General features: G+C 47.5%; 1 protein-coding gene across 3 annotated transcripts in view; it reads right to left on the bottom strand.

The window, feature by feature from the left end:
* The window catches only part of TFDP1 (transcription factor Dp-1), a 183,527-nt gene that overhangs the window by 26,568 nt on the left and 137,440 nt on the right, over window positions 1-19,519 (bottom strand). For all 3 annotated transcript variants that reach the window (XM_073563533.1, XM_073563536.1, XM_073563534.1), the window contains exons 9-10: window positions 15,760-15,911; window positions 9,613-9,779 (exon numbers count right to left, since the gene is read on the bottom strand). In XM_073563533.1, coding sequence (XP_073419634.1) covers window positions 9,613-9,779; window positions 15,760-15,911 — 319 coding nt within the window. The remainder of the gene's footprint in view (window positions 1-9,612; window positions 9,780-15,759; window positions 15,912-19,519) is intronic.

The following is a 19,519-nucleotide window of genomic DNA, read 5'->3' as shown; positions in this document are numbered from 1 at the left end:
CAGACCTTTCTGAAGAAACTCTAAGATTTGGTTTACAGGTACTGAAGCGCCAGCAACCACTCCAGAGTTCTGCAGGAATTTTTTCCAAATTCTGACAAATTTTGGTGGTGATGACTTTTCTACTTTTAAGTAGGGTGCTAATCAGGTCTGGGGAGAAGCCTTTTTCTCTCAGTAGTGTCCGTTCAAACTCCACGCCGTCAGATGTAGGCCAGCCACCTGAGGATGGAACACTGGGCCCTGGGATAGGAGATCCGGGATGTCAGGAAGGACCCAAGGGTCGGACACTGACATGGTCCTGAGGCAAGAAAACCAAGCCCTCCTGGGCCAAAATGGAGCGATAACTATCACCCTTGCTTTGTCTCTCCTGATTTTCTTCATCACCAGGGGTAGTAGCGATAGGGGAGGGAAGGCGTATGCTAGCCCGAAGTCCCACTTTATCAGAAAGGCATCTACCGCCAGGGGGTTCTCTATGGGATTTAGGGAGCAAAATTGTTTTAATTTTCTGTTTTCCCTGGTAGCGAAGAGGTCTACCTCTGGTTGTCCCCATCTTTGTACAATCAGGTCGAAGATCGAGGTGCTTAGGGACCATTCTCCTTGTTTTAGTGGATTGCGGCTTAGGAAATCTGCTGTGATATTTTCCTTCCCTTTTATATGTAGAGCTGTTAAAGATTGAAAATGCTGCTCTGCTAGCCGGAACAACCGTTCTGCCACATTCATCAGGGGTTTGGAACGAGTCCCGCCTTGGTGGTTGATATAAGCCACGGTGACCTGATTGTCGGAGAACACTCGCACATGATGGCCCTGTAGATACACAAGTAGCTCCTTAGCGGCCTGCTCTACCGCTGTCAACTCTTTCAGATTAGATGACATTTCTATCTGATGATGCTCCCATAGGCCCTGTACCAGAATCTCACCCATATGGGCCCCCCAACCGGAAGGGCTAGCATCCGTGGTGATTATGCGGGATATGTCATACTCCCAGGGGACCCCTTTGGATAAATTATCTTTGACTAGCCACCACTCTAGGGACTCCATTGTGTTTCGGGACAAGGTTAGCTGACCCTCCAAGTAACCCCCAAGGACTCTCTGATGCCTTTAAACCTCGCCCTGCAGTTTTCTTGTATGAAACTGTGCCCACTGGACTGCCGGGATACAGGACGAGAGGGAACCCAGAAGGGACATGGCTTTCCTGAGGGACATGGTAGGGTTATTGCAAGCGTTCAGGACCTGATAGTGTAGGCGAACAAGCTTCTCCGGGGGCAGACGGCATTCCTGTTTCTCAGAGTCTAGGATCAGGCCCAAGAACTGTTGGACTCTCACCGGCTGTAACCGAGACTTTTTAATGTTAAGCAGCCATCCTAACCTCCCTAGGGCAGACATTGCCCTTTGTAGTTGTTCCAGACAATGTTTTGCTGTTTTCCCTACGATCAGGAAGTCATCTAAGTAGGGGATCACAAGAATGTCCGATTCACGTAGATGGGCCATAACTTCCGCTACAACTTTGGTAAACACACGGGGAGCGACTGCCACCCCAAAGGGGAGGGCCGCATATTGAAAATGTTGGACTGACCCATCTAGCTGAACCGCCACTCTGAGAAACCGCTGATGGGCTGCATGAATGGGAATATGGTAGTAAGCGTCTTTTAAATCTAAGACCACCATAAAAAACAGTTTTGAAACAGTAATTTTATTGTTGATTTAATTGTCTCCATCTTAAACGGCCGTATGATCAGGAATTTGTTGAGGGATTTAAGGTTTATTATAGTTCTGAAGGACCCGTCTGGTTTGCGGACCAGGAACAGGGGGGAGTAAAACCCTTTCCCCGTTTCTCCCTCTGGGACCACCGTCAGGACCCTCTTACGGCAGAGATCATGCACCTCGGCCTCCAGGGCAGCTTGTTCTGGTGTGGAAGACCTGAGCGGGGTGACCTTAAATCAATCTTGGGGAACCCGGGCGAATTCTAGGCGTAGACCCGCAGCTATCACCCCCAGTATCCATTTACTATTGGAAATCAAGGACCAGGCTGGGTAGAAGGCAGCTAGTCTCCCCCCTACCGGGGCAACTAGTCATTGGGGAAGGTTTTTTAGTGTCACGTGCTGGACCTTCTTGACGCCCCCCTCCTCCGAACATGAAGCCTGTACCTCTCCTTCTGTCCTCCCATCTGCCCTGATCTCTGGACGGCCTTCTACGGAAATAGCCTTTCCTGGTAAAGGGACGTCTGTAGGAAGGATTCGGTAGACTGGGGAACTTCTTTTTATCATCCCCGGCTTTCTCTAAGAGTTCATCCAAGACTAGGCCAAACAGATATTCGCCCTCACATGGAATGGAGCAGAGCCGTGATCTGGCCTGGATATCTCCCGGCCAGCATTTTAACCAAAGGGCCCTTCGAGCTGCGTTCGATAAACTCGCAGTTCTGGCTGCCATCCTCGCAGAGTCCGCTGAAGCATCCGCCAAAAAAGCTGCAGCACTTTGGATGATTGGCAGCGTTTTCCTGATAGAAGCTCTTGACTCCGTCTTTTAGTTGGGAATCCAATTGGTCTAGCCAGACCATCATGGATCTGGCCGTACAGGTGGCAGCTATCGCTGGTCTTAGAGCACCTGCTGACATCTCCCAAGTTCCCTTCAAAAAGGAGTCTGCTTTCTTATCTAACGGGTCTTTTAAGGAGGCCATGTCGTCGAAGGGAATGGAGGATTTTTTGGAGGCTTTGGCTACTGCCGCGTCTAGTTTAGGGGCTTTATCCCATCTGTTTACCACTGGGTCGTCAAATGGGTACCTCCGTTTGAAGGCCGGAGGTAAGGAGCCTCTTTTTTCAGGTCTCCTCCATTCCCTATCTATTAGGCTCTGAACTTTATCATTTAATGGAAAGGCCTTCCGCATCACGTCCTGAGCTGAAAGTTCCGGTTTTGTATCTGCTACCCCCATGGTGGACCTTATTGCTTTAACTAGCTTATCCATCTGGTCTAAGGGGAAGCAGAATCGACTCGAGTCTTCCTCTGAAGATGATGAAGTGGAGGCCGGGGAATCTGAAGAGTCATCGATCCTTAGGGCGGTCGAGGACTCTGAACCTGAGAAACTACATTCTCTTCCCCTAGAGGAATCCTTTTTAGACAGGGCCTTTATCTCTGTCCTGATTATGTCCCTCAGGCTTGCGGTGAAGTACGGCGTTTCTTCCGCTACCTGTATGGACGGGGGAGAGTGTAAGGGCCTGTCAATCTACCCCAGGGCCAACGTCCCCTTCCACCCCTACCGTTTGTCTCACGCATGGCTGACACAACTTTTTAGGGTGGCCGTCCGGCAAGGGGCAACTACAGAGGGCACATTCCCTGTGCTTCTGTTTTCCCGTAGCTTTCCTCCCCTGCGAACAAAACATAAGGGAACACTGCATCAGGGTACATTCACGGAGATCTCTTACCCATGCAGATGAGGCAGGTACCGGATCACGGAGGGAGGCAGGAGGATCCTTTAGCCTGGAGGAACTTCTGTGGCTTTGTTCGCCCGTCTGTTTCTGTTTTTTCTGCTGGCCACTCGCATGCGGCTTCTCTGTGGCCTGTTTCTGTGGGTGCTCCTGCACCTCGTCCAGCTGCTCTAAGGGGGCTTCCGTCGTATCCATCGCTGGCCTTCAGAAGCACCCCAGCAGCGTCACCTCCTGCCTTTTAAGGCCTCCTTGCCCGGGTCAGCAGGGTTCTCGCGCGCACCCCCCACCCGGGACCCCCCGCGACCCTCCCCCCGCCAGCTCCGGTCCTCCCCCGGCCACCGCGCGCCGCCCAGGACTGCCGCGCACACGCGGCGCGCGCCGGAAGCCTGCCGGGGACGCGCAGAAGGAGCAGGCACGGCGCCCCCCCGGCTCAGGCCAGGCTACAGCCCCCACGCGCGCCGACCTGCGCCGCCGACCAGGCGCCACGCCAGGAGAGAGAGAGCGGCCACGGGGAGAGCGCACCAGGAGGGGCCCAGGTCATACATACCTGGTGCGGCAATATGGAGGCGGCTGTTCACCGGACTCCCACCTGCTCTCACCACCGTTGTGGAGACCTGCCCGGCCCCACCGTGGCGCTTCCAGGGACCCGAGCTTGACCGAGGTAGGAGACCCCCTCGCTACCTGGGTCGGTCAGCCGGCCTGGGAATACCTCGGCGACTCCATGATGGACGATCTGAAGGAAGTTCCGTCCTCTAGGAACAGGAAACCAACTGATGCGTGGGAGAGGTGCCGCCCTTTTGTATCTGTAGGTTTCTTGTTCCTGAAGGGCGGATCCCCTCTCTCAGGTGGTGCTGTCATGGACGACCGATAAAAACTGCTCCCCAGCCGAGGAGGCTGGAGTCGGTTGTGACCACTAACCACTGGTCTGGGGAAAAGGGCTACCCCTGAAGGGAGGAACTGACTGTCCACCACTCTAGTGACTGTCTGACCTGAGAGGACAACCGGCACCGATGAATGGGTTCTTGTCCCAGGATAACAAGAGGGCGTGCTGCAGGGGGCGCAGATGAAATTGGGCAAATGGAATCGCTTCCATTGCTGCCACCATTTTCCCCTAGTACCCTCATCCCAAACCGAATGGTGTGCGGGACTGGTTGGAGAAGTTTCCGGACTCCTTGCCGGAGTGCTAGGGCTTTGTCTTGAGGGAGAATTACCAACCCTCGGGAGGTGTCGAAGATCATCCCTAAAAAAGAAATTCTTTGGGCTGCGACAAGGGATGATTTCTTCCTGTTGACCAACCACCCTAAGCGGGAGAGGGTATCTAACGTGATGCTGAAACTCTCCTTGCATGCCCGAAATAAAGGGCCCTTCACCAAGAGGTCGTCTAAGTATGGCAAGACGACTATGCCCCGAGAGTGTAAGATGGCCATGACAACTGCCATTACCTTTGTGAACACTCTGGGGGCGGAGGCTAGCCCAAAGGGCAGTGCTGCAAACTGGAAAGGTCTGTCATTGATGGTGAAACGTAGAAACCTCTGATGCAGAGGAAAAATGGGGACGTGCAGGTAGGCTTCCTGGATGTCGATAGAGGCCAAGTATTCTCCTTGCCCCATGGCCGATATAACTGAACGGAGAGATTCCATTCGGAAATGTTTGATCCTGATGAACTTGTTCAGGAGCTTCAGGTCCAAAACAGGCCTGAATGTCCCATCCTTTTTGGGGACCGCAAACAGATTGGAATAAAAGCTCTTTGGGAAGACAGGAAAGAAAGAACCGTTTTGCGGGGTACCTGACAGACTCTCTTGTACCCCGAGGACACTAGTTCCGTCACCCATGAGTCGTGTGCTACTGTGACCCAGACATGGCGAAACCAGAGCAGGTGGCCGCCTACTCTGCTGATGTCACCTAAAAAGTGCTCCGAGTCATTTAGCTGAGGATCTCTGGGACCTGGTTCCCCTCGACCTGGGCTGGCGAGCATGCATCCTCCCCAACGGGTTGGCTCTATATGAGACCTGGCAATCCCTATCTTGGTTGGAGCGACCTGGAGCGTCGGAACTGGCCGCTGCCGTCCACCCGGGATTGCGAAAGGCCCGAAACCGTGCCTGAGCTTGGTGGCGAAATGGCGGCTTAATCCTTTGTTGCGGGAGGAAACTGCTCTTTCCCCCTGTAGCATCGGAGATGAGCTGGTCTAACCTTTCCACGAATAGGCGTCCAACTTGATAAGGCAGGGAAGTCAAGGACTTCTTGGAAGTTGAATCGGCCCATGTCCTTAACCATAGGGCCCTCCTAATGGAAATTGCGTTTGCGGCCGCAAGCGCAGCGCAATTGGCCGCATCCAAGGAAGCATTAAGTAATCACAAGCCATAGCGATCTCTGATACCTCCGTAGGCAGGTCCCTATCCTGCAAGGCTTTGTTCAATGATCCTGACCATGACATCATGGCCTTGGCTACCCACGTTGCCGCGAACGAGGGAGAGAGTGCGGATCCTGATGTTTCAATACTGAGCGAGCCAAGCTCTGAGCCGATCAGCGGGATCCTTGATAGAAGAACCACTAGATACTGAAAACAGAGTTTTAGAGGCCAAGCGAGACACTGGTGGATCCACCGCTGGGGATTCCGCCCATTTCTTACAGAGGTCCGGGGCAAACAGATACCTTGCCTCGAGCGTCTTCTGGCCCGAAAAACGCCTACCCGGCCGTTCTCTGTGACGTTGCACTATGTCCTCGAACTCTGGGTGAGTGCAAAATACTCTATGCGGTCGCTTAGCCCGCTTAAAAGATACCTTATGGCTTGAGGCCAGGGTGGAATCATCCTCAATCCCCAAAGTCTGATTAACAGCCTCGATGAGGCTGTCAACTGTTTCTCGACACCCCGGGGTATCTAGGTCCAGGGGTTCGTCTGAGTCATAATCTGAACTCTGCCCGCTCTCGACCGCTGGTGAAGGATAGTGAGACGCTGAACTCACGGATGTCGAGGCACCGGATGAGCCGGGAGACGCCGTGTGGGTTCGTTTCCCTTGCCCCTGTCTGGAGTGAGAGCGGTCCCTGCAGGCCGGAGGCTCTTGTGAGGTGGATGACACCTCCCAGACAGGCGAGCCACTATCCCTGCCCCTATCTGGGGCATGAAGGGACTCGATAGCATTTGTAAGCGATGCCAAAGACTGCAACAGTGATAGGGCCCATTCCGGGGGATTTGGAACACTGGGCTCGGTCACAGGGGTGGGCTCCTGGGCGTGTTCGGAGTCGCAGGCTTCGCATAATTTGCTGCTCTGCGCCCGCGGAAACGTGGCCCGACAGGAGATGCATGCGGCGTATAGGAACGTGTGCGTCTTCTCCTTCCCGGCCATATTGTGTCTGCCAGGCATCAGTACTGCCTTGCTGGGGGGTGGGGGGGAGGAGGAGAGCACTCCTAGATTATACGTAGTTTGGCCTCTAAAGTCAGGGTTGCACTTACCCTGATCCTGTGTCCCCCACGTGTCCTTGCCGCGCGCTGCTCCTCTCCGCGATGCGCGCACTTGCGCTGTGGGTGGGCCGATGGAGGCAGCCGGCCTTTCCAGGTTGCGGCCTACCCTGGAGTGAAGCCGGGGCTCATTTTATTCGGCGGTCGCCCAGGCCACTGAGGGCGGGCCGCCGGAAGTGACGCTACGAAGGGAGGGCGGGACTTCTGCCCATGGCCTAACACAGGCCGAAGCGGCGGGCTGGATTTTTAGCGTCCGCCCACGGAGGGGTGACAGGCAGGCCGCCGCAAACCAAGGAAGCGGCCAACGTCGGGACCTGGCGTCCAAACGCCGCCAGGGAGGGGGGGGCCTCAATATGGACCTTCGCGCGCCGACTGCATGAAGCTAAGGGCTCCAACCCTCTGGACGCTGCCGCAGAGCCCTCCCAGCCATCTCATCCATGACAACTTCGCCAATCAGGTAGGGGAGGGGGGCAATATCCAGGACAGTGCAGGCACCTTCTAGGGATGAGGAGAGGGACCGTCTGCCGCCTTGCAGCACCTCCGTCTAGCGTTGATGGAGCAGTGGGGGCCGCTTGGACTGTCTTGTGCCTCTGTACAGGCTATGGTTTCAATACTTAGGGGTGGTCATGGCTAAGTCCAGCATCATGTCCCACGTCGCAGGAGAGGATACGTGGAGGGACACTCGCACGTGCTCGCCCGTTGATGGTTTGGGGAAATCGGACCCTTTCAATAGGGTTCATTGCCTTTTTCTTATCTTCACAGAAATAAATTTAAAAAAAGAAGTCTTTAGGAAACGGCCCAGATATGTCCCACGATGCGGAGATGGTACGTGGAGGCGATACTCAACACGTGCTCGCCCGTTGTTGGTTTGGGGAGATCAGACCCTTTCAATAGGGTCCGTCGCCCCCGTCTCATCTTCATAGAAAAAGGAGGGAAAAAAAAAGAAAAAAAAAAGAAAGTCTGGAGAAAACCAGACGTGTGTGCCTCCAACAGACATTAAGCATAAAACTGGTTTCCGCCCGCAATCAGGGCGAGGGTGTATACGGCGGCAGAGAAGCTAACCTCTTTGTTCACTTAGTGTCAGCCTCCAGGCGGCGGTAGCATACACCCACAGTACCTGTGTCCCCCAATGAGACGAAGGAGAAAAGTCATGATACGGTTTTATTTTTTATATTATTTGGACTATACTTTCAGACCACAGGCTGAACAGATCTGAATTCAAGATTTTCAAATTGACACTGTTCATATAGATTTTTTTTTTTTAGCATGATCCCTTTAAGTTCTTAACTTGAATTTTGGTACAGATGTGGCTAGGCGCATAGGAGGCACATGTCAATTTTTTATTATAGTTTTTTAAAAATGCTTTACAAAATTTTGCGTTAGAGTCCGCATAGGTAAAATATTAAGTGACATATCCGGTGGAAGCCTCTACAGCTCTGAGTGGAATGGTGTTTCTTCAATTTTTCCATCTTGATTCTGGACTGAGTTATCAGGACAAACGTAAAAAAGGCATGCAAACAAAGAAATTTGCATTTTTTTCAAAATTGAATATAGAGGAAAACTGCATTGGTTCACTTGAAATAGAATGACCCAAGCACTAAAATAATGTGGTTGCATAAGTATTAACACCATCTCATTTGTATATGTGGTTGCGTTCAGAATTAGCCACTCACATTTAACTCATGTTAAAGAGCCACTACACAGTTATCATTTACACCAATTCTGAAAGTTGAAAATTACCCACCTAGAAATTTCATCTGTTTTGTCTTATTACAGAAAAATCTAAAAATGTATTTTTCTTAATATTTAAATTAGCTCTTCATGACTATGGGCAAAAAACTGATCTGTATAAGAATCTGCCTCCAGAGCTTCATTTTTTCTTCTTTTTTTAAATGAAAGAGGAAGTTTCCCATGTGAGACAATAACTGACAGTCTGCTCTCCTGATCCAACTGCAGAGCTGTGTGTGATTACAACACTTCTTCAACTTCCATCTCGCAGGTAGCCATTGTGGTGGGAGGGACAGTACAGCAGAGCTTTGACTCAATACAACATCAGCTCTTCTCCCATACTACTGTCAACTCAGTAGTACTGTCCCTCCCAATGCACTGGCTGCTGAAGGAAAGCCTAAGTGTTAGGTCACTTTCTCACATTCAGTATTCGATCAGTATTTTACAACAGCATTTGCAAGTCAAAACTCAGAGGATGAAAAATGCAGAAGTGGCAACGTGTTTCCATTAAACTTTTCCTCGGATTGTTGCACTCCTGATTTTGGCTTGCATGTACTGATGCAAAATACTGAACATGACCTTCATTGTAATCAGGCGAGCTCTGCAACAGAACTGACAGAGCAATGAGAAGAAGGTTACAGCTGTAGACGTGTTTGTAATGAGACATAGCTCAGCTCTGCTGTACTGTCCTGTTGAGCCACAAAACGTAGACCACAAATCACACCTGCAGATTCACACTGCCGCCTTCAAAATCATATCAGCACATTAACTGTTCAGAACCTTCACAGAATAGGTCTCTGACAGAAATGAAATCTGGTTTCCACCACTGAATTTAGTGAAATGCTGAACCAGGCACATGCTCATCATGGCTGGAAGAGGAATCATGGTGACTAGCAAATGGTTAGGCAGTTAGAGGACTGGCAAAAGGAATTAAAGCTAGGTATTATTGCATCTGCCACACTGAGGGAAAAATACATTTAAATATCTGAACCAGTAATAGTAGGTTCTTACCTGTAACATATGGTTCTAGAGCCTTTGGTACCAAACTCCTTGCAGTCTTTAGATCTTCTGCTGAACAGCTACCAGACTCCAACCCACATGCCATTCCCATTCTCTTTAGCACTTCTATATCATCATGTATTTCAAACGTGTTGTCAAAATTAAAAAGATATTCAAATCTGAAATGTAAAAGCAATAAAATCTGTATGAAACTAGATAGGTTCCTTTATGTAAAGAATAAAAAGTAAAAAAAATTTATTAACGTGTCAATTTGTTTGGATTTTGACTTCTAAAACTGCGTTCACACGCTGCACTACTGTACAAAGGTGGTAAATTAGTGCACAAGTTTGCAGGTGTCCTCTCAATGTTATCACACAGGATTACAAATCAGGGACAGTCTACACTGACAGAAAAGGGTTGAGAATAAGCACAATGCCTGTATGCACGCTCTCATCTCTCTTTCCTGTGTATAATGACCATATGCTGCTTTGTAATCCTGAGTGTACTGAGCAGCTGCTACACACAGGACAGCGGGATGAAAACTCGGCCCGTGTACACAGACACTGTATGCAGGCGCTTGGCCACTCCAGTGTCAGTATGTCCAGGGCTGCAGACATGAAATCAGGATGAAAAAGAAATCCAGCTTCCCTTTCCTGGAGAAATTTCCTTTATTGGACAACATACTGTATATAAAATCCAACTTCATATCAGCATATTGTCACCACCGAAGGTGGGACAGAATAGAAGCGTTTCGAGCGTAGCAGCTCTTAATCATTGCTCAGAGCAGGGAGGCCACAGAGGAGAGTGTTGCAGTAGTCAAGGTGGGAAATGATGAGGGCATGTACAAGAGTTTTAGTAGATTGAGGGACACTCTCCTATGTGGCCTCCCTGCTAACTCTCTTGCACCACTCCAGTCTGTCCTCAACTCTACTGCCCGGCTAATCCACCTCTCTCCTCGCTACTCCCGTCTCTCCCCTCTGCAAATCCCTCCACTAGCTCCCAATTCACCAACAAATCCAGTTCAAACTACTAACACTGACCTACAAAGCCATCCACAACCTGTCCCCTCTCTATATCTCTGAACTAATCTCCCAATATCTTCCCTCACGTAATCTTCGATCCTCACAGACCTCCTACTCTCCTCCACACTTGAGAATTACATGCTACTTATTTAACACTAAACTTACAGAGCAGAGCAGTCTTTTCACAGATATTAGTAGTACTGGTTAATACATTAATTTTTTTCCCCACTGTCTAAGCATAAAGACACACACAGCGATCACAATGTGGCCGACTTGTATCTCTTCCGTGATTCCAGAAGAGGAATTGCTCCACTGTGGATTTTATCACAAAGTCTCAAATGTGTAAGAAAAAAAAGACAAGAGTGCAAGATGAGGTTTGGTAAAAGATGCTGCTCTGTCTCTGGCGATTCCCAGCAAAGGTATAGTTATGGACTCCCTCATGTCAGTTTTTTGTTTGTTTTTTTCACGTTTGAGAAAAACTCACCAAGTTTTATCAGTTTTTCTCGTATGACATTTTTTCTAAACCTTCTTGTATCTAACAGTTTGTTAAAAACAGACCGCACTTGGATGCCATTTGAGTGTTATCCGATTCATGGAACCTTAGATTTGTATTCCCAATTTTGTTCAGACATGTAGATCGATATCAGACAGGCCTCTGTGATTGTGTTTATTGTGCGGTCTGTCAAAAATCACGCACATGTCAACAGCTCCTTTCACTTTATGAGGACAAATGCGAATGGTAAAAATCACGGATAGCACATTTGCAAATTACTGACATGTGAATGAGCCCTCACATTAAACTAAAACCTTCCCATATTTAATTCTTAACCCCATACAGACATATGACGTGCTGATACGCCGGTTTACCAACTCTGATACAGGCTCGCATGTCGAGCTTGCATCTTTCCTCGCACGACAGTTGATTTAAACAGCCATCATGTGCTTTTAAAGGGAATCTGTCACCCCTTTTTTGAGATATCATATAATGATATCATTCAATTGTGTGTCACATAAGGATTCTCTTAGTACTTTTGCTTCCCCCTGACCCCGCACCTTTCATGCATAAATACCTTGTTTATATCGGTTCAGATGTATGTAAACTGCCGCTGTCCGGTCCGCTGGGCGGGGCTTATTCACCTGCTCCCCCCCTCCCTGTCTTGCTCTACGCATTTCTTGTGTATGCATGAAAGGTGCGGGGTCAGGGGGAAGCAAAAGTACTAAGAGAATCCTTATGTGACACACAATTGAATGATATCATTATATGATATCTCAAAAAAGGGGTGACAGATTCCCTTTAACAGCCACAGTAGTGCACCACACACAGCTGTAATCTTGGTGTCCATCTCTGACAGCGGCATTTAACACGCACCAACAGGGGCGTGCCCATGATGCGATTGTGGGGCACCGACGGGTTATCTTGACAGCCAAGGTCTGCTGTAGACCCCCATGCCTGACATTTACAAGACCCCTGTGAAAACCAGACATAACTGGCATTCACAGGAGATAGTGATTTTCACTATACATAGTAGTGCTGATGCAGTGCTACGTATAGCACAAGTGATCGTCTGATTACAGCTTCAAGTACTATTAAATCCAGTGGGAAAAAAAAAGTTTCTAAAAATGTAAAAACAGAAAAGTTCAATTCCAACCACTTTTTGCACCATAAAAAAAAAAAAAAAAAGATAACACATTTGGTGACTTTACCTGTTTGGTATCAGTATACTCGTACTGTCTTGGAGAACAATATTGCTCGGCTAGTTTTACCATACAGTGAACATGGTAAAGAAAAAACAATTGTGGAATTGCACTTTTTTTGACATTTCAACACGCTCTGATTTTTTTCCGTTTTCAAGTACACCATGTAGTAGAATGAATATTGTCATTTAACCTCTTAGTGACAAAGCCAATTTGGTACTTAATGACCAAACCAATTTTTACAATTCTAACCACTGTCACTTTATGAAGTTATAGCTCTAGAACGCTTCAACATATCTCACTGATTTGGAGACTTTTTTTGTGACATATTGTACTTCATGTTAGTGGTAAAATTCTTTCGATATGACTTGCGTTATTAAAAAACTGAAATTTGGCAAAAATTTTGAAAATTTTGCAATTTTAAAACTTAATTTTTGTTAGGATGTTATAAGGGAAAAAAGCTGACTAGCGATTTCTCATTTTTTCACAAAATTTACAAAACCATTTTTTTTAAGGGACAACCTCACATTTGAAGCGAGCTTGGGGGGTTAATATAACAGAAAATACCGAAAATACCCAAAAGTGACACCAGTCTAAAAACTGCACCCTCAGAAGCGCAAAAGTGACGGATGCGGATTTGAAGCATCGCTTGGAAAGTGATTGACAGGTTGGTCACAATCGTCAAACATAGTGTTTGACAAGTGTGACCAGCTTTTTACTATTGAGGCTGCCTATGCGGCATCAATAGTAAAAGATAGAATGTTAAAATGCTAAAAAAAAATAAAAAAAAAAATCGGGGTATCTTTAACCTTTCGACGTCCCGCGCAGCCTCAGCGACGCTCCCTTACCAGCGATGCCTTGCGAGAACTGTGATGACGTTGGTCTCGCGTTGCTATAGTGATCTCACGAGACCGCTAGAGTAACGCGAGACTACGTCATCACAGGGAACGCCGAGGCCCGGGAAGGCTGCGCATGACGCCGGAAGGTAAATATACCCCGATTTTTTATTTTTTTTTTTTACAGGGGTATGGTACCCAGGGCCTGGAGGACCGTATCCTCTCCTCCACGCCGTGGGTACCATCCGCACGAGATGCTTAACTTTGCGCTTGGTGGGCATAGCCACATGCGGAAAGTAAGCAGTTCTCATGCAATCCTATGGGTGCGGAATCGCGGCAGTTCTTTGCGATTCCGCAAAAAGAATGAGCATGCTGCGTTTTTTTTCCGCGATGCGATTCCGCTGCGGAAAAAAGCGCAGCATTAGCACTGCATGTGCGGAATGCAATAGGAATACATGGGGTGCGTTCTGTACGAGTTTTTTTTAAACGTTTTCGCGCCGAAAATTGCGGCAAAAACGCTTAAAAATCGCATCGTGGGCACACAGCCTCAAGAGGTTTACTAACCCTTCAGGTGCTACACAAGAACTAAAGAAATGTGGAAGGAAACAATGAAAATTTTACTTTTTTCACAAAAAAATTGCTTTGGAACAAAACTTTTTTAATTTCACAAGGGTATCAAGAGAAAATGGATCACAAAATTTGTTGTGTAATTTCTTTTGAGTACGTCAATACCCCGCATGTGGGGAAAAGCCACAGTTTGGGCACATGGCAGGGCTCAGAAGGGAGGGACCACAGTTTGAATTTTTTAACGCAAAATTGGCTGGAATCAATGGTGGCGCCATGTCGCGTTTGGAGACCCCTGAGGTATCTAAACAGTGGAAAACCCCCCAATTATAACTCCAACCCTAACACAGCCCTAACCTTAATCCGACCACCACCCTAACACCTACCTAACCCCAGCCCCAACCCAATCCTAACCTTAGCCAAACCATAACCCTAACCAAGGCTATAATATAACCCCAACCATAATCCTAACCCTAGTTTGATTCATTTTTTTTTTTTACTTTGATCACTGAGATAGGGTCTAGTGATCATTATGAACCAATAGAAATCTATTGTTGCTGGGTGCCGGCCAGCAGCTCTTGGCGGGCGCACTGCGCATGCTCCTGCCATTTTCTTCCCAGAAGACGACACCAAGGGCTGAGGGACACCGAAGGTACTGGGAGGAGGGGCTCGTGGAACTCCATTTCTCTCTCCTCTGATGTGCTAGATCATATCAGAGGAGAAATAATTTTTTTTTGAGATTGCCGTTATTCGGTGAATAACGGCGATCACAACACTGGGGTCAGTAAAAATCGACCCGAATTATGTTTTTTTGGGGTCTCCGCTATCCCCGGTGGCTGAGACCCCAGAGAATTCCGACGCTGGGCGGTGCTATAACCTTATTTCTCAGCGCTGTTAAAAATCGGCGCTGAGGAATAAGTACCCTTAACTGCAGCCATTAAAAAGCATATCGGCGGTCATTAAGGGGGTTAAAAGTACCACTCGTCCCGCAAAGAAACAAGACCTCATATGGCTATACGGATGGAAAGATAAAAATGTTTTAGCTCTTAGAAGGGGAGAAAAAGAGGGAAAAAAACAAACAAAACAGTAGTCCAAGGTGTGAAGGGGTTAAATAAAGGACTTTTGATACTTGTGGATTGGTGGGTTTTTGACTGCTGGAACATCAAATCAACTCCAAGAAAGGGGCTTTTCCATGAGAACTACATTACAGCGTTGCTGCGTATACATGACCTGTGCTCCATTCAGATGCGGCATTTCCATGGGCATCTTAAGGCCCCGTCTCACTAAGCAATCTCGGTAGCGAGATCGCTGCTGAGTCACAACTTTTGTGACGTAACAGCGATCTCACCAGCGAGATAGCTGTGTGTGACAGTGATCAGCGAGCGGCCCCCCTGCCGGTATCGCTGATCGCTGCAAGAAACCTCTGGACATTTCTTTGGTCGCTGGTCTCCCGCTGGCCAGCATGCATCGCTGTGTGTGACAGCGGGAGACCAGCGATCAGGTGTAAAAAAATAATAAAAAAAAAATAAAAAATATAGTTATTCTCACCTTCCGATGTCCCGTTCAGCCATCCTGCCTCTCTCCACGCTCCGGTCCCAGTGATCCTTTGCATGAATGACCGCGAGACTTTGTTATCCCGCGAGACCGTGACATCTCGCGGTCATTCGTGCAAAGGATCACTGGGACCGGAGCGTGGAGAGAGGCAGGATGGCTGAACGGGACATCGGAAGGTGAGAATAACTATTTTTTATTTTGATACTATTTTCTACAGTGATAGCCAGCGATGCCGGGCGCTCGGCATCGCTGTGCTGATCGCTGGTGAAGCTGTCTGTCTGACAGCTCACCAGCGATCACATAGCGACTTACCAGCGATCCTGACACCTTCATATCGGTGTCGGGATCGCTGGTGAGTCGCTTAGTGTGACGGGGCCTTTAGAAGTCAGATGTTTGCATAGCTTATCATTTTAAGTGTTCGGACAAGACAACTCTAAGGTTTAGTGTACCTATAACTAACATACACATGGTTGACATTTTTTACTTACTTATCATTAGAAATACTACAATCAATCACAGTCTTCTTGCTGGTGTTCACTATGATGAAAGGTAAATGTATAACCGAATTGGCAGGAGGAGATCTGTTCGCTTGCTGCTCTGCCTGACGATTTCTTTGAACGAGGTTTTTAAAGGCAATTTGCTGAAACACAAAAAAGAACAAACCTGGTGGATTCTTTGGAAAATGTGGATAACTTTCATCAGACATTCTGTTTAGAACAAAAAAAATCTGCTTTTGAACAATTATGAAGACTCCAGTTTTACATTCCAAGGCTATTTAAGAATGTGTAACAGTAAAGGCCCTTTTACATTTAGCGATGCACCAGCAATCCGACCAGCGATCCGACCCGGTCAGGATCGCTGGTGCATCGCTAAATGATCGCTAGTGAGCTTTCATACAGAAAGATCTCACAGCGATGCAGCAGCGACGCACCGCACGATACTTACCATTCACACACAGCGATCCTGCGTCCTCCCGCCCGCCTCCACGCGTCGCTCGTCGTCACCGCAGGAAGCGCCCGACGAGAAATGGAGCCGGATATTCTCGCGCGATCAGCGATGGACAGCGGGGGAGCCGGTCGCTGGTAAGTATCACACATAGCGATATCGCTAGCAATATCGCTATAACGTCACAAAACCAGTGACGTTTTAGCGATATTGCTAGCGATATCGCTTAGTGTAAAACCCCCTTTAGGCTATGTGCACACGTGCAGATTTTTCGCTGTACTTTCCGCGGGAATTCCGCAACTCCCTGCCGCGGGAAATACGCTAGAATTCCGCATTTGTAATTCCCGTGTATTTTCCGCGCTTTGCAAGCGTAACTAGCTTGCAGAATGCTAGCGTTTTCCAAGCGATCTGTAGCATCGCTTGGAAAACTGATTGACAGGTTGGTCACACTCGTTAGTGTTTGACTAGTGTGACCAACTTTTTACTATGAGGCTGCCTATGCGGGATCAGTAGTAAAAAAAAGATATAAAGATAAAAATAAAATGGTGTTTTTCTCACCTTCCGGAGCAGCGTCCCCGATCCTCGCGATGCTCCCGGCAAGTCCCGTTCCCAGCGATGCCTTGCGACAATGACCTTTGATGACGGAGCGGTCTCGCGAGACCGCGACTTCATCAAAGGTCATTGTTGCAAGGCATGAACTTCAACAGCATCTGAATTGTTTTGTTTAAAATTCATTGTGGTAGTGTCTAGAACCAAAATTAGAAAAATGTTGTCTCTGTCCAAATATACGAGTATACAAGATGAGTAAAGCCAACCTTTTGGGCTGCGTTCACACGTAGGGGTTTTATTTTTGCGTTTTTAACGCGCTATTTTGCCGCGAAAACGCAAAAAAAGCATCCCATGCAATTCTGTGGCATTTCGCACATGTTGTGCTAATGCTGCGTACTTTTCTACTGCAGAATCGAATCGTGGAAAAATACGCAGCAGGCTCATTCGTAACGACGTAACGGAGGAATTGCCCACACCTGTCCATGAAATAGCCTTGGAGTCAATTGTCCAATTACTTTTGGTCCCTTTAAAAACAGAGTGGCACATGTTAAGGAGCTGAAACTCCTAAACCCTTCATACAATTTTAATGTGGATACCCTCAAATGAAAGCTGAAAGTCTTAACTTTAACTGCATCTGAATTGTTTTGTTTAAAATTCATAGTGGTAATGTCTAGAACCAAAATAAGAAAAATGTTGTCTCTGTCCAAATATATATGGACCTAACTGTATATGCAAAAATAGAGGGTTTACATAAAATTGTCGGGAAAACGGAGAGTTTAAAAAAAATAAAAAAAAAAAAATTTATATATATATATATATATATATATATATATATATATATATATATATATATATATATATATATATATATATATACACACACACACACATACACTAGCTGAAGAGCCCGGCGCTGCCCGGGCATAGTAACTAACTGTGGTTAGTTATAACGAATTATAATTATCCTCCAACCCATAGTCCCGTGCCCATATACCCATCATACTTATCCACCATCCCATAGGCCCGTGCCTATATACCCATCACACATCCTCCATCCCATAGGCCCGTGCCCATATATCCATCACACATCCTTCATCTCATAGTCCCATGCCCATATACCCATCATACATATCCTTCATCTCCTGGTCCCGTGCCCATATACCCATCATACATATCCGCCATTCCATAGTCCCGTGCCCATACACCCGTCACACATCCTCCATCCCATAGTCCCATGCCCATATACCCATCATACATATCCGCCATCCCATAGTCCAGTGCCCATATACCCATCACACATCATCCATCCCATAGTCCCGTGCCCATATACCGGTCATACATATCCGCCATCTCATAGTCCCGTGCCCATATACCCGTCATACATATCCTCCATCCCATTGTCCAGTGCCCATATACCCATCACACATCCTCCATCCCATAGTCCCATGCACATATACATATCCGCCATCCCATAGTCCCGTGCCCATATACCCGTCATACATATCCTCCATCCCATAGTCCACTGCCCATATACCCATTACACATCCTTCATCCCATAGTTGAGTGCCCATATACACATCATACATCCTTCATCTCATAGTCCCGTGCCTATATACCCATCATACATATCCTTGATCCCATAGTCGAGTGCCCATATACCCATCATACATCCTTCATCTCATAGTCCCATGCCCATATACCCATCATACATATCCTCCATCCCATAGTCCCGTGCCTATATACCCATCATACATATCCGCCATCCCATAGTCCCGTGCCCATATACCCGTCATACATATCCGCCATCCCATAGTCCCGTGCCCATATACCCGTCATACATATCCTCCATCCCATAGTCCCGTGCCCATATACCCGTCGTACATAGCCGCCATCCCATAGTCCCGTGCCCATATACTCGTCATACATATCCTCCATCCCATAGTCCAGTGCCCATATACCCATCACACACCCACCATCCCATATTCTTGTGCCCATATACCCATCACACATCCTCCATCCCATAGTCAACCATAATGAGCGGCGGCAAAGCTTGCAACCTATGATGACATCAGCGTCGCCATGGCAAACATTGTGACATCATAATGAGGGGCGGAGCTTGATGCGCACACACTTTTTCGCCAGTATGTGGATAGGGGCAAAATTGTTTGGTGAATTGGAACGCGCAGGGTTAAAATTTCGCCTCACAACATAGCTTAGGACGCTCTCGGGGTCCAGACGTGCGACTGTGCCAAATTTTGTGGCTGTAGCTGCGACGGTGCGGATGCCTATCCCGGACACACACACACACTTTGTGCTTTATATATTAGAGATGAGATATATATATATATATATATATATATATATATATATATATATATATATATATACACACACATACATACACACACACATATACACACACTACCGTTCAAAAGTTTGGGGTCACACAGACAATTGTGTTTTCCATGAAAACTCATACTTCTAACAATCAAATGAGTTGCCAAATGAATTTAAAATCTAGTCCAGACATTGACAAGGTTTTAAAAAAAAAAAAAAAAAAAAAAAGATTTTAATTTGAAATAATAAATTTTCCCTTCACCCATGACAGCACCACATGAGAGAGGGATCCGCCCCGCCAGGACCCTACTGAAACACAAGGGGCGGCACCTCTCCCCAGCTTCAGTTGGGTTCCTGTCCTGGAACGGGATCCCAGTCTGACAGCGGCGGTGCCTGTCATGGATGAAGATGGACCCA

The sequence above is a fragment of the Dendrobates tinctorius genome, unplaced genomic scaffold, assembly GCF_039654945.1.
Source record: "Dendrobates tinctorius isolate UK_male_01 unplaced genomic scaffold, ASM3965494v1 ptg000394l, whole genome shotgun sequence".
NCBI classification, from domain to species: Eukaryota; Metazoa; Chordata; class Amphibia; order Anura; family Dendrobatidae; genus Dendrobates; species Dendrobates tinctorius.
This window is presented reverse-complemented; position numbering and strand designations above follow the sequence as displayed.